We start from the raw sequence: 13,873 nt of genomic DNA on the forward strand, positions 1-13,873 counted from the left end.
GTCTAACTTAACATATAACGTCAACCCCGACCAATAGGCGACAACACAAACACTTCAGAAGCACATACCCGACCTGACATAGCATCCACTTTCCAAATGTGTTCAGATGACGACCACGAATAGTCGAAACGGACCGCACCCCGTTAACCACCTTTCGCCTTCCCCCTCCCTATTTTAAAAAATCAACCCTTTCACCTTTTCCCCACCCTATATAATATAATATATATGTTTATATATATTACGGGAAAAAAACCCGGGTTTTTCTAACTTAATTCTACTAAATTGCCTACCCCCCCCACACACTCAGCAGTTTTTCGACATCGCAGAAGAGAGGAAAAGGTATGTGTAAATTTCTATTCCTTATGCTACATATACTTTTTGGTACATTTACACTCACAATGCCCTAAGAATCCATGAGTAAATAGCCAAGGACATTTAAACAGGGGCACTCCTAAACTGAAGCAGGCAAAATAGCTGTAATTATAATAATTAAATTTTTAATTTATTTATTAAATTAATTACATTTTAAATTAATTGTAATTTTTTTATTAGATATTATCATTACTGGCTGCTACCCACAATTTGGTATATTCAATCTTAACATCAGTTGAATCTGCTGAATATGCTCCCCTCGAGGAAAAAAACAGCAGGAACAATTTTTTTAAATATTTTTTATAAGAATTAGTCTCTGAGTAGTGAAGCAATTAGCTGGTGATGATTTTCCTCTATTTTTTTGAGTACTGAAGTAAGAACAATAGGATGATAGTGCGATGGTTGACTTTTATATCTTTCTGTGTAATTGGATGGATAAAAGCTTGCTTCCAATAAATGTGAGATAAGTATGATAGCCTGCAGAGGTAATACAAGACAAGTATTGTTATTTTTGATGCATAAGATTTTAGTACAACTGGAGGGATACCATTAGGGCCAGGGAAGACTTATTGGGAGGAGATTTTTGTTATCTGTATGATAGTTGGAGGAAAGAAACCTGATGCTCAAAAAGTGTCTGCCTTATCTTTAGATCTTACCATTGTGTGAGAGGGAAACAGGGAGGTTAGAATTTGTATTCTACAACTTTGGTGAGGGACCAGAAGGCTTGACTGCCATTTGAATAGGAGGTAGGCTTAGTGGGTTTTCCCTTATAAAATCTGCTTTGGATTTATTTATCTTTTTGCATTTGTTATGTACCGTAGTGTAAGCTGAGTGCTAGGCTGGAGATTTGAACCATTGGACATATGCTAAATTTTTGGATTAGACTGCTTTAGCATATACGCTAGTGCATGTTTTATCATAATTATTGGAAACTGCGATTTGGATAAGGATCAAGAGTTTGAGTGGAATGGGAATAAAAGTACTCATTCCATTGAGAATTACTTCATTAGATCAAAGAAAGTGCTGTGATCAGAAGAGTGGAAGCAATAATCAGACCATGGAAATGAGGTATAGAAATCTTGTAGGTCATCCTATTTGGCACAGTCATACTGTCACAGGCTATGAAGCCAAAATTGACCAAGAGAAGGATGTTATGTATAGAAAAGATGGACAAGGTTATGGTCAGAGTTACCAAGAGAAGATTGCTAATATCAGCAGTGTATTTGGAGGGACAACTGATTAAGAAAATGTCTAGGGTGTTGGGAGAATGATGAGGATTATCTGGAATTCTGGGGTTAGAGAACAATTGGTGCTAAATCATTACTAAGCTAACCATTCAGCTGCTCTTCCAGCTTGACTTGAATATAGGAAAGGGAAGCCAGTTTAAATTATAGACATTGATATATCTAAGAAAGATTATATATCTCACTGTTAAGACTGTATGTGATTGACTTTCCAAAAGATCAAATAGGTCTGTCAGTCAAGTCATCAGAATTAAGAGAGCAGTAGAGACAGCATATGAAGGCAAGTGTGGTAAGGTAATTTTTAGCCAAAGCAGGTCATATAAATGAAATTCCAGGACCTAAAGGGATCATACCTTTTTGACATTTTTTTGATGGTTTTTGTGAGAGATTTTAAACTGGGATTGACTGTACTGTTTTTTATGTTCACTATTATGGTAGTGAGTGAAATGTTAGGAAAATTTATGAAGCAAGGTTGAATTACTTATTGGTTACCTATACACTCCCAGTGGCATAGGAATGCTTTGGTGTTAGGATAGTTGTCAAAGGTTGCCAATGGCAAGATGTTTTACCAGTTGTTGAAATTTTTGCACTGTAAAAGGTACTTAGTTACAAATTTTCCAAAGGTACTAAAACCTGGCTATGTTACTCACCACTCCACACAGCGGGCGCCTGGACTTTAAGCATGGTCTTGGACAATGCCTTCTACGAGCTCCCAACTTGGGCTCCCTCTAGGCACAACCTGGCAAAGTAAGCAGAAGGTTGATTGAGAAGTTTCCCAAAATGTTACTGACAGGTTCAGTCTCATGGGTTATCTGGCCTGCAGAAGCTGCTTTATTGCCATATTCTCAAATGGAGATGGTACTGGCTCTCTAGTTAAATAATTATGGTATGGAGAGCATGAACAGTGAAGTTTTCAACCACATTATATATATTAAGAAAGCAGGGGGAGGGAAGAAATTCTACCCTAGAGATGAATCGTAGCACTGTCTCTTCACACTTTCAGTAAGCAGGTTGGTGGTTTTGTCTTCAGAAGAAATACTACCACCTTGCTTAATTGATAGATGAAACACCTGGTGGTATTTCATCTATCACCTTTTGTTGCCACTGCATATTACTGATATTCCATTTTTATTTGATTCAGGTATTCAATGGAATAGAGCCTGCAATTTGAAGCATCAGATCCAACTACTGAAGGACTAAAGCATTTCAAAAATAGCCAATATTGTGTTTCTTCTCCTTAACTGTTTCCTCTATAGACCTCTTTATAGATTGCACTAATTGCTAATTTTAACCTGTTTATATATGTGAGAGGTGTTTCTCGCTAAAAATACACATCTCGCATATAAAAAAAAAAGTAAACTTTTGGCTGACGTTGTTAACTGTTGAAAATGTGAATTCCCCTTTGAAATTGCAGCAGCACAACAGGTAGACAAACAGCCACGTCTTAATTATAGTCGGCCTTGTGAATGAAGCCATTAGCCTCTACATCAGGGGTGGCCAACTACGTTTTCTTTTGGAGCCAAAATAATTCTGGTAAGATTTAGAAGAGCTGCAACCTTTGACCGATGCAATAGTATGGGAGTAAGTGTGTGTGCATGTGCATGTGCACATGGCGAGGTGAGTGGTGGGGAGGTGGGGGATGCCAATCTATGCCTGTCCACCACAACACAGTACTTAGAATTTATTAAATCTAAATATAGATATGTTTTAAATGATGAACATTTGAACGAGCTTGTAAGAACTGCTTTGACTAATTACACACCTAATTTTAAGGAGCTTACTAAGAAAATGGATACAATGAAGGCCTCTACTAGTAAATAAGTAACTAAAATTGTTGTGTTTTGACTTTAAAATTATTCTAATTGTTTAAAGTAAACTTCATTTAATGTGTTTCAAATTAAACTTTTTTATTGCAGTAATTTTTATTAACCCTGTTTTTCTCTCTCTCATCTCCCTTTTTTTTTTTTTTTTTTTTTTAATTTGTTCCTCTTTTTTTTTTTTTTTTTTTGTCTGTTCTTTTCTGTTTATTTTTTTCCTGCTAGAGTGTGAAGAGCCGTGTGACGCATGGACGTGAGCCACGTTGTGGTAACCCCTGCTCTATATACAAGTAGCCCAGTTGTGAAGATGCTTTATGTTCAACCTTTGTTTGCCTTACACTTGGATAACAGATTAAACCAAGAATATAATTTCTTGGCATCTTTAATTTATAGTTTAACCAAGTGAAAAAACTTTCAACATCTATCTCTCATTCAGAGTAATTTAATAATGATATATTACACCTTTTCACTACTTGTATATGGAAAATATATGACTTCTGCATTACTTCAATCTTGGTATCTCTTCTGGGTGTGGCTACTACTAATGACATTTGATGATGTTTGTCTTTGGGTTTGCTTGCTTCCTGATGAGTAGAGAGGCTCTGCTTTCTGCAAAACTGGTGGGTTTTGCTTGTCATTGAGTGGAGCTGTTTCTGAGTTTCCTGTCTTGGAATCATTCAGGTCAGGAGTGATGAGTTTAGTAGTGATCATTTAAGGTCACTCAGTGACCCTAGTCTGGCACTTACCTTTTGACCTATCCATCTGGGAAGGCGCTACCAGGAGACCTTAATGGGATGACTAGCACTCAAGGTCATTAGTCATCCCATTAAGGTCTCCTGAATTCTACTTCCCTATTTTTTGGTATCTGTCAAACATCACCCTATCCATGCCACCAGAAATAATAATTTTTTACAATATTCTTTTTATGACAGAAATGCTGTAAAGATTCTTTTTTTTCATATTATATCTGTAAGTTTCCAGAAAACCTGTCTAAAGCTCTTCAATTTTTTATTGTTACTAATTAGTAAAAATGTTATTTTATATGTTTGCAAATCTGGTTCAGGAGATTTTCAAACACTTATCAACATAAACAGTACAGTTCCGTGGTATATCTACTGTATTTGAAAAACTCTATTTATTTACTAAGTAATAAATTGAAAATGACCTGACATATGCATTAATTCTTTTTTTTTTTTAGTTGAAAACCTCACTTGGTAAGGGAAGAGCTTTCATTCGGTTTTGTTTAATGCATCAGTGCTTGGCTGATTCTCTTCAGCAGTGCTTCTCTAATGAACAAGTTACAAGGTGAAATTATGACTATTAAATTATTTAAGGTGAAATTATGTTTAGTTTATGAACATGCCACCAGTATGATTTTGAAAGTGAAGAATATTGCTTATTTTTATAATTTTTTTATATAATTAACTTATAATGTGACACCTTCAATAAGTTCAAATACTCATCACACAAGAGCAATTCATCCATCCACACTGCTAAATCCTCCATCTACTCAAAACACTGCTATCCACTATCCACTAATAATATTTTTGGTCTATAAATTGTCTGGGTTCTCTAGCCAATTTTCCAGTATATGTGAAGAAATTTCAAATTTCCAGGAAGAAACACTCTGCTATTGTCATATGAAATTGGCTAACCTTCAGTTGAAGTTCCCATAAAGATTCTTCCTGTCACAATGGAATTAAAGGTCTTTTCCAATCAGAAGCCATGGTGTCCCATTGTGCTTCGTATTTCATTGCGAGGCTCTTATTGCTGTTAGATTGTGATATATAAAGATTTCTGTCAAAATATGTCTGTCAAGAGTATACTACAATGTATTTATTCATATTTATTTATTTTTAATTTCAGAATTCTTTTAAGAGTAGTACATTTAGATTATTTATAATGATGCTCTAACTATATTTGTATATATTATAACAATTTTAGTATGTTTTTTTAATGATAATCCTGCTCAGAAAGTTGGAAATCTACAGTATACATGACGAGTTAAGAATTAGGTAATATAGGACATCTTCCAAAGACAGATATCTTAGTATTAAAGCAAAAGATGCTGTGCTGTCTCAGGCTCATAAGTGATGCATGAGCATCTACAATATATATGACTCATGCATATAGAGCCGGCTTGTCCAACCCGCGAGCTGCATGCGGCCCAACAAAAAATCGTAAACTTACAAACTTTATGAGATTGTGACTAAAAAATACCATTAATAATACTACAAATACAATTTTAACATGCTATTAATTTATAAGCAATGAACTTTTGAATTTAACATGTTCTTTAGCAATGAGAGATTCATAAAATCATTCTCAAATAATTGTATTTATTCAAAATTGCCGCCCATGTGAGTAGCTACTTCTCGACATAATAAATGGTGCTAGCGCTCTTGCTTCCTACTTTTACCACGCAATAGACATCTCTCTATGTGCGTCATGGGTACGCTGGTACAGCTTTCAATGTGCAATTGTAAACAGTCAAGTTGACACCAAAGAAAGGTGCAGACATTACGTGTGTTTGTGGCGATTTGGCGAGTAATTTTTTTAGTAGTAAAAATTTGGCGATTTGGTGATTATTAAACCTAGCTTTCTAATTTTCAATCTATTTTTTTTTTTTAAATTCCCTCATGGCATCCACAGCATCTCAAAAGAAAACCGAACCAAAAAAAAAAAGAAAAATTATAGAAGGAAGATTGTTCAACGAAAAGTGGACAGACGACTACTTTTTTGTCGAGGCAAATACTAAGGCAATCTGCTTAATTTGTAAGGAATTTGTGCCAGTTTTCAAAGACTACAATTTGAAAAGGCATTACACGCAAAAACATACTGCGAAATTTAGTGCATATCAAGGAATGTGTCGTAAAGACAAAATAGCAGAACTGAAAAAAGTATCATCTCAACAAAGTTTTTTAAAAAAAATAACAACTGAAGCGGATTCTATTGTAAAAGCTAGTTATGTGGTTGCAAACTTGATAGCAATAAAATCAGAACTGTATGCCGATGATGAGTTTATTAAGCAACGTATGGAAGGCGTGGCAGATATAATTTGCCCTGATAAAAAAAGGGGATTTTTCTAAAATCAGTTTGTCTCGCCAGACTATAGCCAGGCGAATTGATGAAATAGGAAAATCTGTCAAAAAAGGTTTGGAGAGTAGAGCTGCTAATTTTAAATTTTATGCTTTGGCGATAGACGAAAGTACTGATGCTACTAATACAGCTCAATTGGCAATTTTTATTAGAGGTATTGATGACAAATATAATATCACTGAAGAAATGGCTTCTTTAGTGCCATTAAAAGACACAACTAAATCAAGAGATTTATATGAAGCAGTGAAAAATACGTTAAAGCAATTTTCTTTGTCCATTGTGAACATGTCTGGTATAGCTACTGATGGTGTCCCGGCGATGATAGGTAAAAGTGATGGACTTCTAAAATTAATAGAAGACGATGCAATTGCCTCCCAAAATTTAAGTATGATGAAATATCACTGCATAGTACACCAAGAAAATTTATGCGCAAAAGCTTTAAAGATGGATAACGTCGTGCAGATTGTCATCAAGGCTGTAAATTTCATGAGGGCCAAGGGATTGAATCATCGCCAATTCCAGGAATTCCTTAAATATATGGCTGACTATGGGGACATCATTTAATTTTCGGAAGTAAGATGGTTAAGTTGAGGTAAAATGTTGAAAAAATTTTATGATTTGTGAAATGAAATCAAGTCATTTATGGAATTAAAAATAAAATTTGTGCCAGAACTTGACAATGAAAACTGGCTCACAGATTTGGCATTTTTAGTAGACTTGACTGCTCATTTAATGAGTTAAACATGCATCTTCAAGGTGAAAACCAACTGATCAATACAATATTTCAAACAAATTAAGGCAAACAATTTTATGCATTTCGACACATTGGCTAAACACGGTCCTGTGAACAACGAAAAATATGCAGCCTTGCTTTTCGATTTGATACAGGAATTTGAGAAGAGGTTTCAAGATTTCCAGAAAAATCATCAATCTTTTGATATATTTGCGACTCCATTTTCAGTCAACATAAACATATTACCTGCCAATTTTCAAATGGAATGCATAGAGCTACAATCTGACATTCAACTTAAAGAAAAATTTAATCATGTCTCTTTACTGGACTTCTATAAGCTATATCTTCCCAGAGAAAAATATCCCTTGCTTCACAATCATGCCTTATTCATGTCATCGTTATTTGGAAGTACCTACATTTGTGAGCAGCTATTTTCAAGGATAAAGCACGCGAAGAATAAAACTAGAACCGAAATATCTGATGAGCACCTTGAGAACTCACTGAGAATTGCAACTACTTCCATCGAAGCATTAGTGTGTCTCAAAAACAATGTTAAATATCTCACTAATTTCATGTTGCTGTCTTGTCTTTTACTTTTATAATAAAAACATGAATTAATGAAGTTTAAATTACTTAAATATGTTAACTATACATTCTACGTTTTTTTTGCTCATCAGCTATCGTTAGTGTTAGTGTATTTTATGTGTGGCCCAAAACAACTTGTCTTCTTCCAATGTGGCCCAAAACAATTCATCTTCTTCTAATGTGGCCCAGGGAATCTAAAAGGTTGGACACCCCTGATATAGAGCATCTTTAGCTTAGTCTGTATTGATGATGATGATGCCCTTTGATGGGAAAAACCTAGATTTGAATGAATATCCTTTAGGATTTCTCCTAGAGGACATTCAGATTCAAATTCAAATAGAGGACATTCACCCTTTGTTGAAAAACCTTTATCACAGCTTTTCAACAGAGGGTAAGTTAACCAGTCTCATACAGAGGCAGCAAGGTTTTTCTTTCTAGAAACTTTGGATGGTTTTCATCCTGCAAAATAAACAAACTGGAAAGAACATATGCAGTTTACAGACAAATAATGTAGATTGGATTGACCTCATTATCCTAATCAGCAATTAGGTTTTCAGGAAACAAAGTTAAGGCCATGACAGGCTACTGAGTTGAACATCAAGGGGAGTTCTGATGGGACTTATTTATATTTCTGTAATACAATGGAGGTAACAGCTCATTATAAATATTGAGAGTGGTGTCCATTATATTTCTCCCATAAGTGCATATGATAAATGCTTTTTTTCTTTTGTTTTGGAGTTTTTGTTTTGGACCTAAAAGGGTGCTGAAAACATTTTCTCAAGATAACCAAGACAGACTTCAGTGTTTAGGGCAAAGGTTCCCAAACTTTCTTTCTTCACAGCATCCTTACTGTCCCAATAATTTTTTCACAATGTCCATAGGGCAGAAAATTTCCTAGCAGTTCTCTTTATTAAATAGTTAGGTCCAAACTGCATAATAAGTATTTATGTCCTAAAAACTAAGTAGGAATAAACCTCAGAAGTAGTATGAAATGTGGAGTATGCTAAACTTCTTTTCATCATACTCCACATTATGAAGTATGCTGGGTGAAGTCTGGTCAGCCAGCAGCAAACAAAATATTCTGCCTATACCTTCACAAAAGCAGGCCTGTTTGTAACCCTTAGATACATCTTCCAGCCAACAGACAATAAACTATCTAGAGTTAACTAACTTAGGCAGAATTGAATCTCTGTTACTTGATACCACTAGGTGGTAGACAAATTTCAACACCTGGATAATATCACCACCACTTGTTAGAAGTTTGAAGTGGTCAGAAACTATGTTTAGACTGCAGAACTAAGACCTGGTTTACTTTTTATCCATTTCTTTCCATGCAATATTAGTGATGTTGCCAGATTTACATCAGGCATTATTTTTAATGCGTGATGTAAATGGCAACATCACTAATATTGCATGGAAATTCATTTCTTCTTTTTGAAATTACAGTTTAAAGCAGTTATTTTTGCAGACCAGCTTCTAAATAATATACTAGACTGAACTTAAATAATACTTTAGGAAGTTTCTAGGTCACCTAGAAAATAATCTTTCCGCTCCTATTCTTCCAGGTGTGCTTAGAGAGAGAGAGAGGTTGAGTAATTGTGTGTGTGTTGGGGTGGAGGATTTCAAGTCCACAATTTGGAGAAGAGAGGTAGGGTGAAAATTTTCATGTATAGCTTAGCAATGACTCCATTACTGTATATTTTATATCCTTCCTTTCTTCATTACTTTGAAATGAGAGAAACTAGGAGGAAATTTGATGGTAAAGATTAGTTGTTGTTCTTAGAAATGGAAGCAAATATGGGCTAATTTCAAAGCTAATATACAAGCGAAACAAGAAAGAATAAAAAGGCACCATAGAACAGGTATCAACTCTGGACGACAAACCTTTAAAACAATTACAGAAGTAAAATACTAGTCTTTTACCATTCCACACATTGCATATCTGAAATGATAAGAGAACATTTATTTTTATCCATCATTTCTTCTTTTTGAAATTACAGTTTAAAGCAGTTATTTTTGCAGACCAGTTTCTAAATAATATACTAGACTGAACCTAAATAATACTTTAGGAAGTTTCTAGGTCATCTAGAAAATAATCTTGCTGCTTCTATTCTTCCAGGTGTGCTTAGAGAGAGAGGTTGAGTAGTCGTGTGTGTGTGTGTGTGCGCGCGCGCATGTTTTGGAATTTCAGGACATTGGAATAGTTGTTATCATTATTCATAGTTACCTCTATGGAGTACAAAGACTCATCATGGGAGATCCAAACTATCTACATAATCTTTCATACCGTTCATTGACTGATAAGGCACCCACAACAGAACTCTGGCAACCTACTCCATTCATTTACTACTCTCTAAGCAAAAAATTTAGCCCTTGCACCCTTGCTAACTATACTCTTAATTTCTAGGGATGATCTCTTGTTTTGTCCCTTCTAGTTAAGTGCTGAAATATTGCCTCTTCATCCTTTAAAACCCTTTTAGTAATTTAAATATTTCTATCATATTACCTCTTTTTTGCCTATCAACTAACTTTTGGAACCCACAACCCATCAGTCTGTTATCATAGGGAGCATCCCACAGACCATTCACCATCTTGATCATTCACCTATAGATTCTCTCCATTTCCTCATCCCCAAGAAATCAAGGTGACCAGACCTGAGCATAGTAATCCAAATGTGGATGTATCAAGGCTTTATAAAGATGAATGATAACTTCCTTATCTCTGCTTGTTAGTGTGTTCAGTAACCAAGTAATCCTGTGAGCCACCTTGACTACCTTAGCAATGTGCTTGTGATCTTTGGCTTTCTATCTACCAACATGTGATCTATGTCTTTCTATCTACCAACATGTGATCTTTGGCTTTCTATCTACCAACATGTGATCTTGGAGCTTCATCAATTTCGTGGAGTATAGTTCCATCAATGTGGTAACAACTTATAATATTTTCATCCCAGAATGCATAACTATTTGCATTTCCACATTAAACTGTCATTTATTACTTAAGTATAAAGAGCTAATAAGCTTCATTTCAGCAATGAAAACATTACTTAAATTAAGGGGATATTAAATCCCACATAGTTTTAAAACCGAATAAGAAACTCAAGGATTGGAATCGGAGAGTTTCTTGCCGAATATAGTAAACTATAAAGTATCGGCGAACACTTAGCGTGAGCTAATGCAAGTGATCCTAGTACGTAGTACAATACTGGACGACTCGTTGCAAAGGTGGGGAAAGTTCAGATCGCTATTCTTAGGTATTTTCCATAATGTAAAAACACATTTCCTAGGAAATGTATGCTGTTATTACATTATGGAAGGAGGTCACTATCCAGACCGGTTTCAGCCTTTTTTGAGGCTTCATCAGTGAGTAGCTAGACCTAATACCAAAGTGTATAGCAAAAAGAACTTATATACTTTGCGAACGAGTTTTCCAAACAGGTGCAACCATTAAGATACTTAAGTATAAAGAGCCAATAAGCTTCATTTCGGCAATGAAAACATTACTTAAATTAGGGGGATATTAAATCCCACATAGTTTTAAAACCGAATAAGAAACTCAAAGATTGGAATCAGAGAGTTTCTTGCCGAATGTAGTAAACTATAAAGTATCGGCGAACACTTAGCGTGAGCTAATGCAAGTGATCCTAGTACATAGTACAATACTGGACGACTCGTTGCAAAGGTGGGGAAAGTTCAGATCGCTATTCTTAGGTATTTTCCATAATGTAAAAACACATTTCCTAGGAAATGTATGCTGTTATTACATTATGGAGGGAGGTCACTACCCAGACCAGTTTCAGCCCTAAGTAATTTAATTTAAGTATTACTTAATTTAAGTAATGTTTTCATTGCCGAAATGAAGTTTATTAGCTCTTTATACTTAAGTAACTTAATGGTTGCACCTGTTTGGAAAACTCGTTCGCAAAGTATATAAGTTCTTTTCGCTATACACTTTGGTATCAGGTCTAGCTACTCACTGATGAAGCCTCAAAAAAGGCTGAAACCGGTCTGGGTAGTGACCTCCCTCCATAATGTAATAACAGCATACATTTCCTAGGAAATGTGTTTTTACATTATGGAAAATACCTAAGAATAGCGATCTGAACTTTCCTCACCTTTGCAACGAGTCGTCCGGTATTGTACTACGTACTAGGATCACTTGCATTAGCTCACGTTAAGTGTTCGCCGATACTTTATAGTTTACTATATTCGGCAAGAAACTCTCTGATTCCAATCCTTGAGTTTCTTATTCAGTTTTAAAACTATGTTGGATTTAATATCCCTTAATTTAAGTACTGTCATTTATTATCTTTTTCTCAGCCTGTTTAAATCGTCCTGCACGCTCTCTGCCTTGATTAACTGTTATGTTATCCAATCATTAACAAACAACAATATTTCTCTTCAAATACTTATTCTGTATATCATTTATGTGCAAATTAAAGAGTGGTGTGTGGTCCAAGCACAGTGCCTTGCTGCACACTGCTAGTCATCTGCTTTTTCCTGAATTCTGCACTTCCATATGCTACTTTTATGGCACCTGTCTATCAGTCATCCACAAATCCATATCTCCACTTTCATATCTATCTCTGTCTAATTCCAGTCCCACCTAATCCCACAGCCATATTTGCATTGAGATTCTACGATATCCTAAGTACTTCCAAATCATTAGTTTCTATTCTTACATCAGTTCTTGCCACATTTAACACATTATCCTCACTTTGATGATAGGCTCTTGCAAATTGGTTACTTGCATTGATGTTTAATGGAGAAAACACATATCTAAAGATAATAATTACCTAATTAAATTATTTTGCTAATTAGATTACCTTGATGGACCTATGTTTCACTCAGGATTTCTCCACGAGTGCAGGTCACAAAGATGCCTCCAATGATCTCGATCATCTTGAGCCTCTCTCTTCCATGTTATACCCATAGATTTCACTAGTGGATCTTCCCATCTTATAGGTGGTCTTCCTGGTTTTCTCTTTATTCTTGGTTGCCAGTTGAGTATTCTATATGTCCATCTGTTATCCCTGAGTCTGGCTATGTGACTGGCCCATCTCATCTTGCTTTCATATACTGCAGTTACCACATCTTTTATGCCTGATCTCTTTCTTAGTTCCGTGTTTCTAACATGTTCCATTTTGCTAATATTACAAATCCTGTATTCTATTGCATGCTGAGTTATTCTGAGAGTCTCTTCTTCTTTTCTTGTTGTGTTCCATGTTTCTGATCCATATGTCTCTGTCAGTAGTAGCACAAGACATATAGAAAAGGACATAGATGTTCAAATTTTGGTGTTAGTCCAGAGCTTTGCACAATGGACAGCAGCATCTATGTGCTCAGCCAAATCTCTGGGTTTGTAAAGTCCATTTGTGCACATATCAAAAAGCGTTCCATAGTTTCTATTTCACCACACTTGTAGAGATCTGAATCTTTCATATAATTTCTTATTTTGAAGTTTCGTTTGGATTTTACCATCTTAATACATAAATAACCTAACCTGGCTAATTAGATTATTAAGCCAAAATTTCACCTTCATCACAAGGTGTCTTCATATGCAGAAAGAAATATACTATTCTTCCTGCATATAAATTCTGGAAATAGTCTCTCGGATTTATATCTAATTCTGTACGAGAGAGAGAGGTATTTTCCCACTGGTGATCTGTTGCCTTGGAATGGCTGTACCATAAATGCTGGACACAGTTTCTGTTTTCTTCTGTCAGCAGCTATTCTTCAGTTTTGTTGTGAGGTATGTAAGTTTGCAGGAGCAAGTTATATTGAATGATCTAGATAATGGAGAGGATCTTTTGATGAATGGATAAGGATCACTAATTTTTTGGTCTCTGTGTTATGTCTGTTAAGAATGCAATTTTTCTCGAGGTGCCCTATATGCAGAGAATGGCATTTTCTAAAAATGTGTTTTGAATGTGATTGATTTCGGTGGAGAGGCTAATGTGGTCCAAGCAGATAGTTCTAGCCCTGTTTGCTGAGGTTTTGATAACACAGTACTGCTGGAAAGGG

At 35.4% G+C, this 13,873-nt stretch overlaps 1 protein-coding gene across 3 annotated transcripts in view; it reads left to right on the forward strand.

The window, feature by feature from the left end:
* The window catches only part of LOC150094147 (uncharacterized), a 387,756-nt gene that overhangs the window by 172,011 nt on the left and 201,872 nt on the right, over window positions 1-13,873 (forward strand). For all 3 annotated transcript variants that reach the window (XM_090412301.1, XM_090412300.1, XM_090412302.1), the window contains one exon: window positions 4,632-4,738. In XM_090412301.1, coding sequence (XP_090268427.1) covers window positions 4,632-4,738 — 107 coding nt within the window. The remainder of the gene's footprint in view (window positions 1-4,631; window positions 4,739-13,873) is intronic.

Source organism: Typopeltis vanoorti, chromosome 22 (assembly GCF_054136105.1).
Source record: "Typopeltis vanoorti isolate ZY-2024b chromosome 22, IOZ_Tvanoo_1.0, whole genome shotgun sequence".
Lineage (NCBI taxonomy): Eukaryota > Metazoa > Arthropoda > Arachnida > Uropygi > Thelyphonidae > Typopeltis > Typopeltis vanoorti.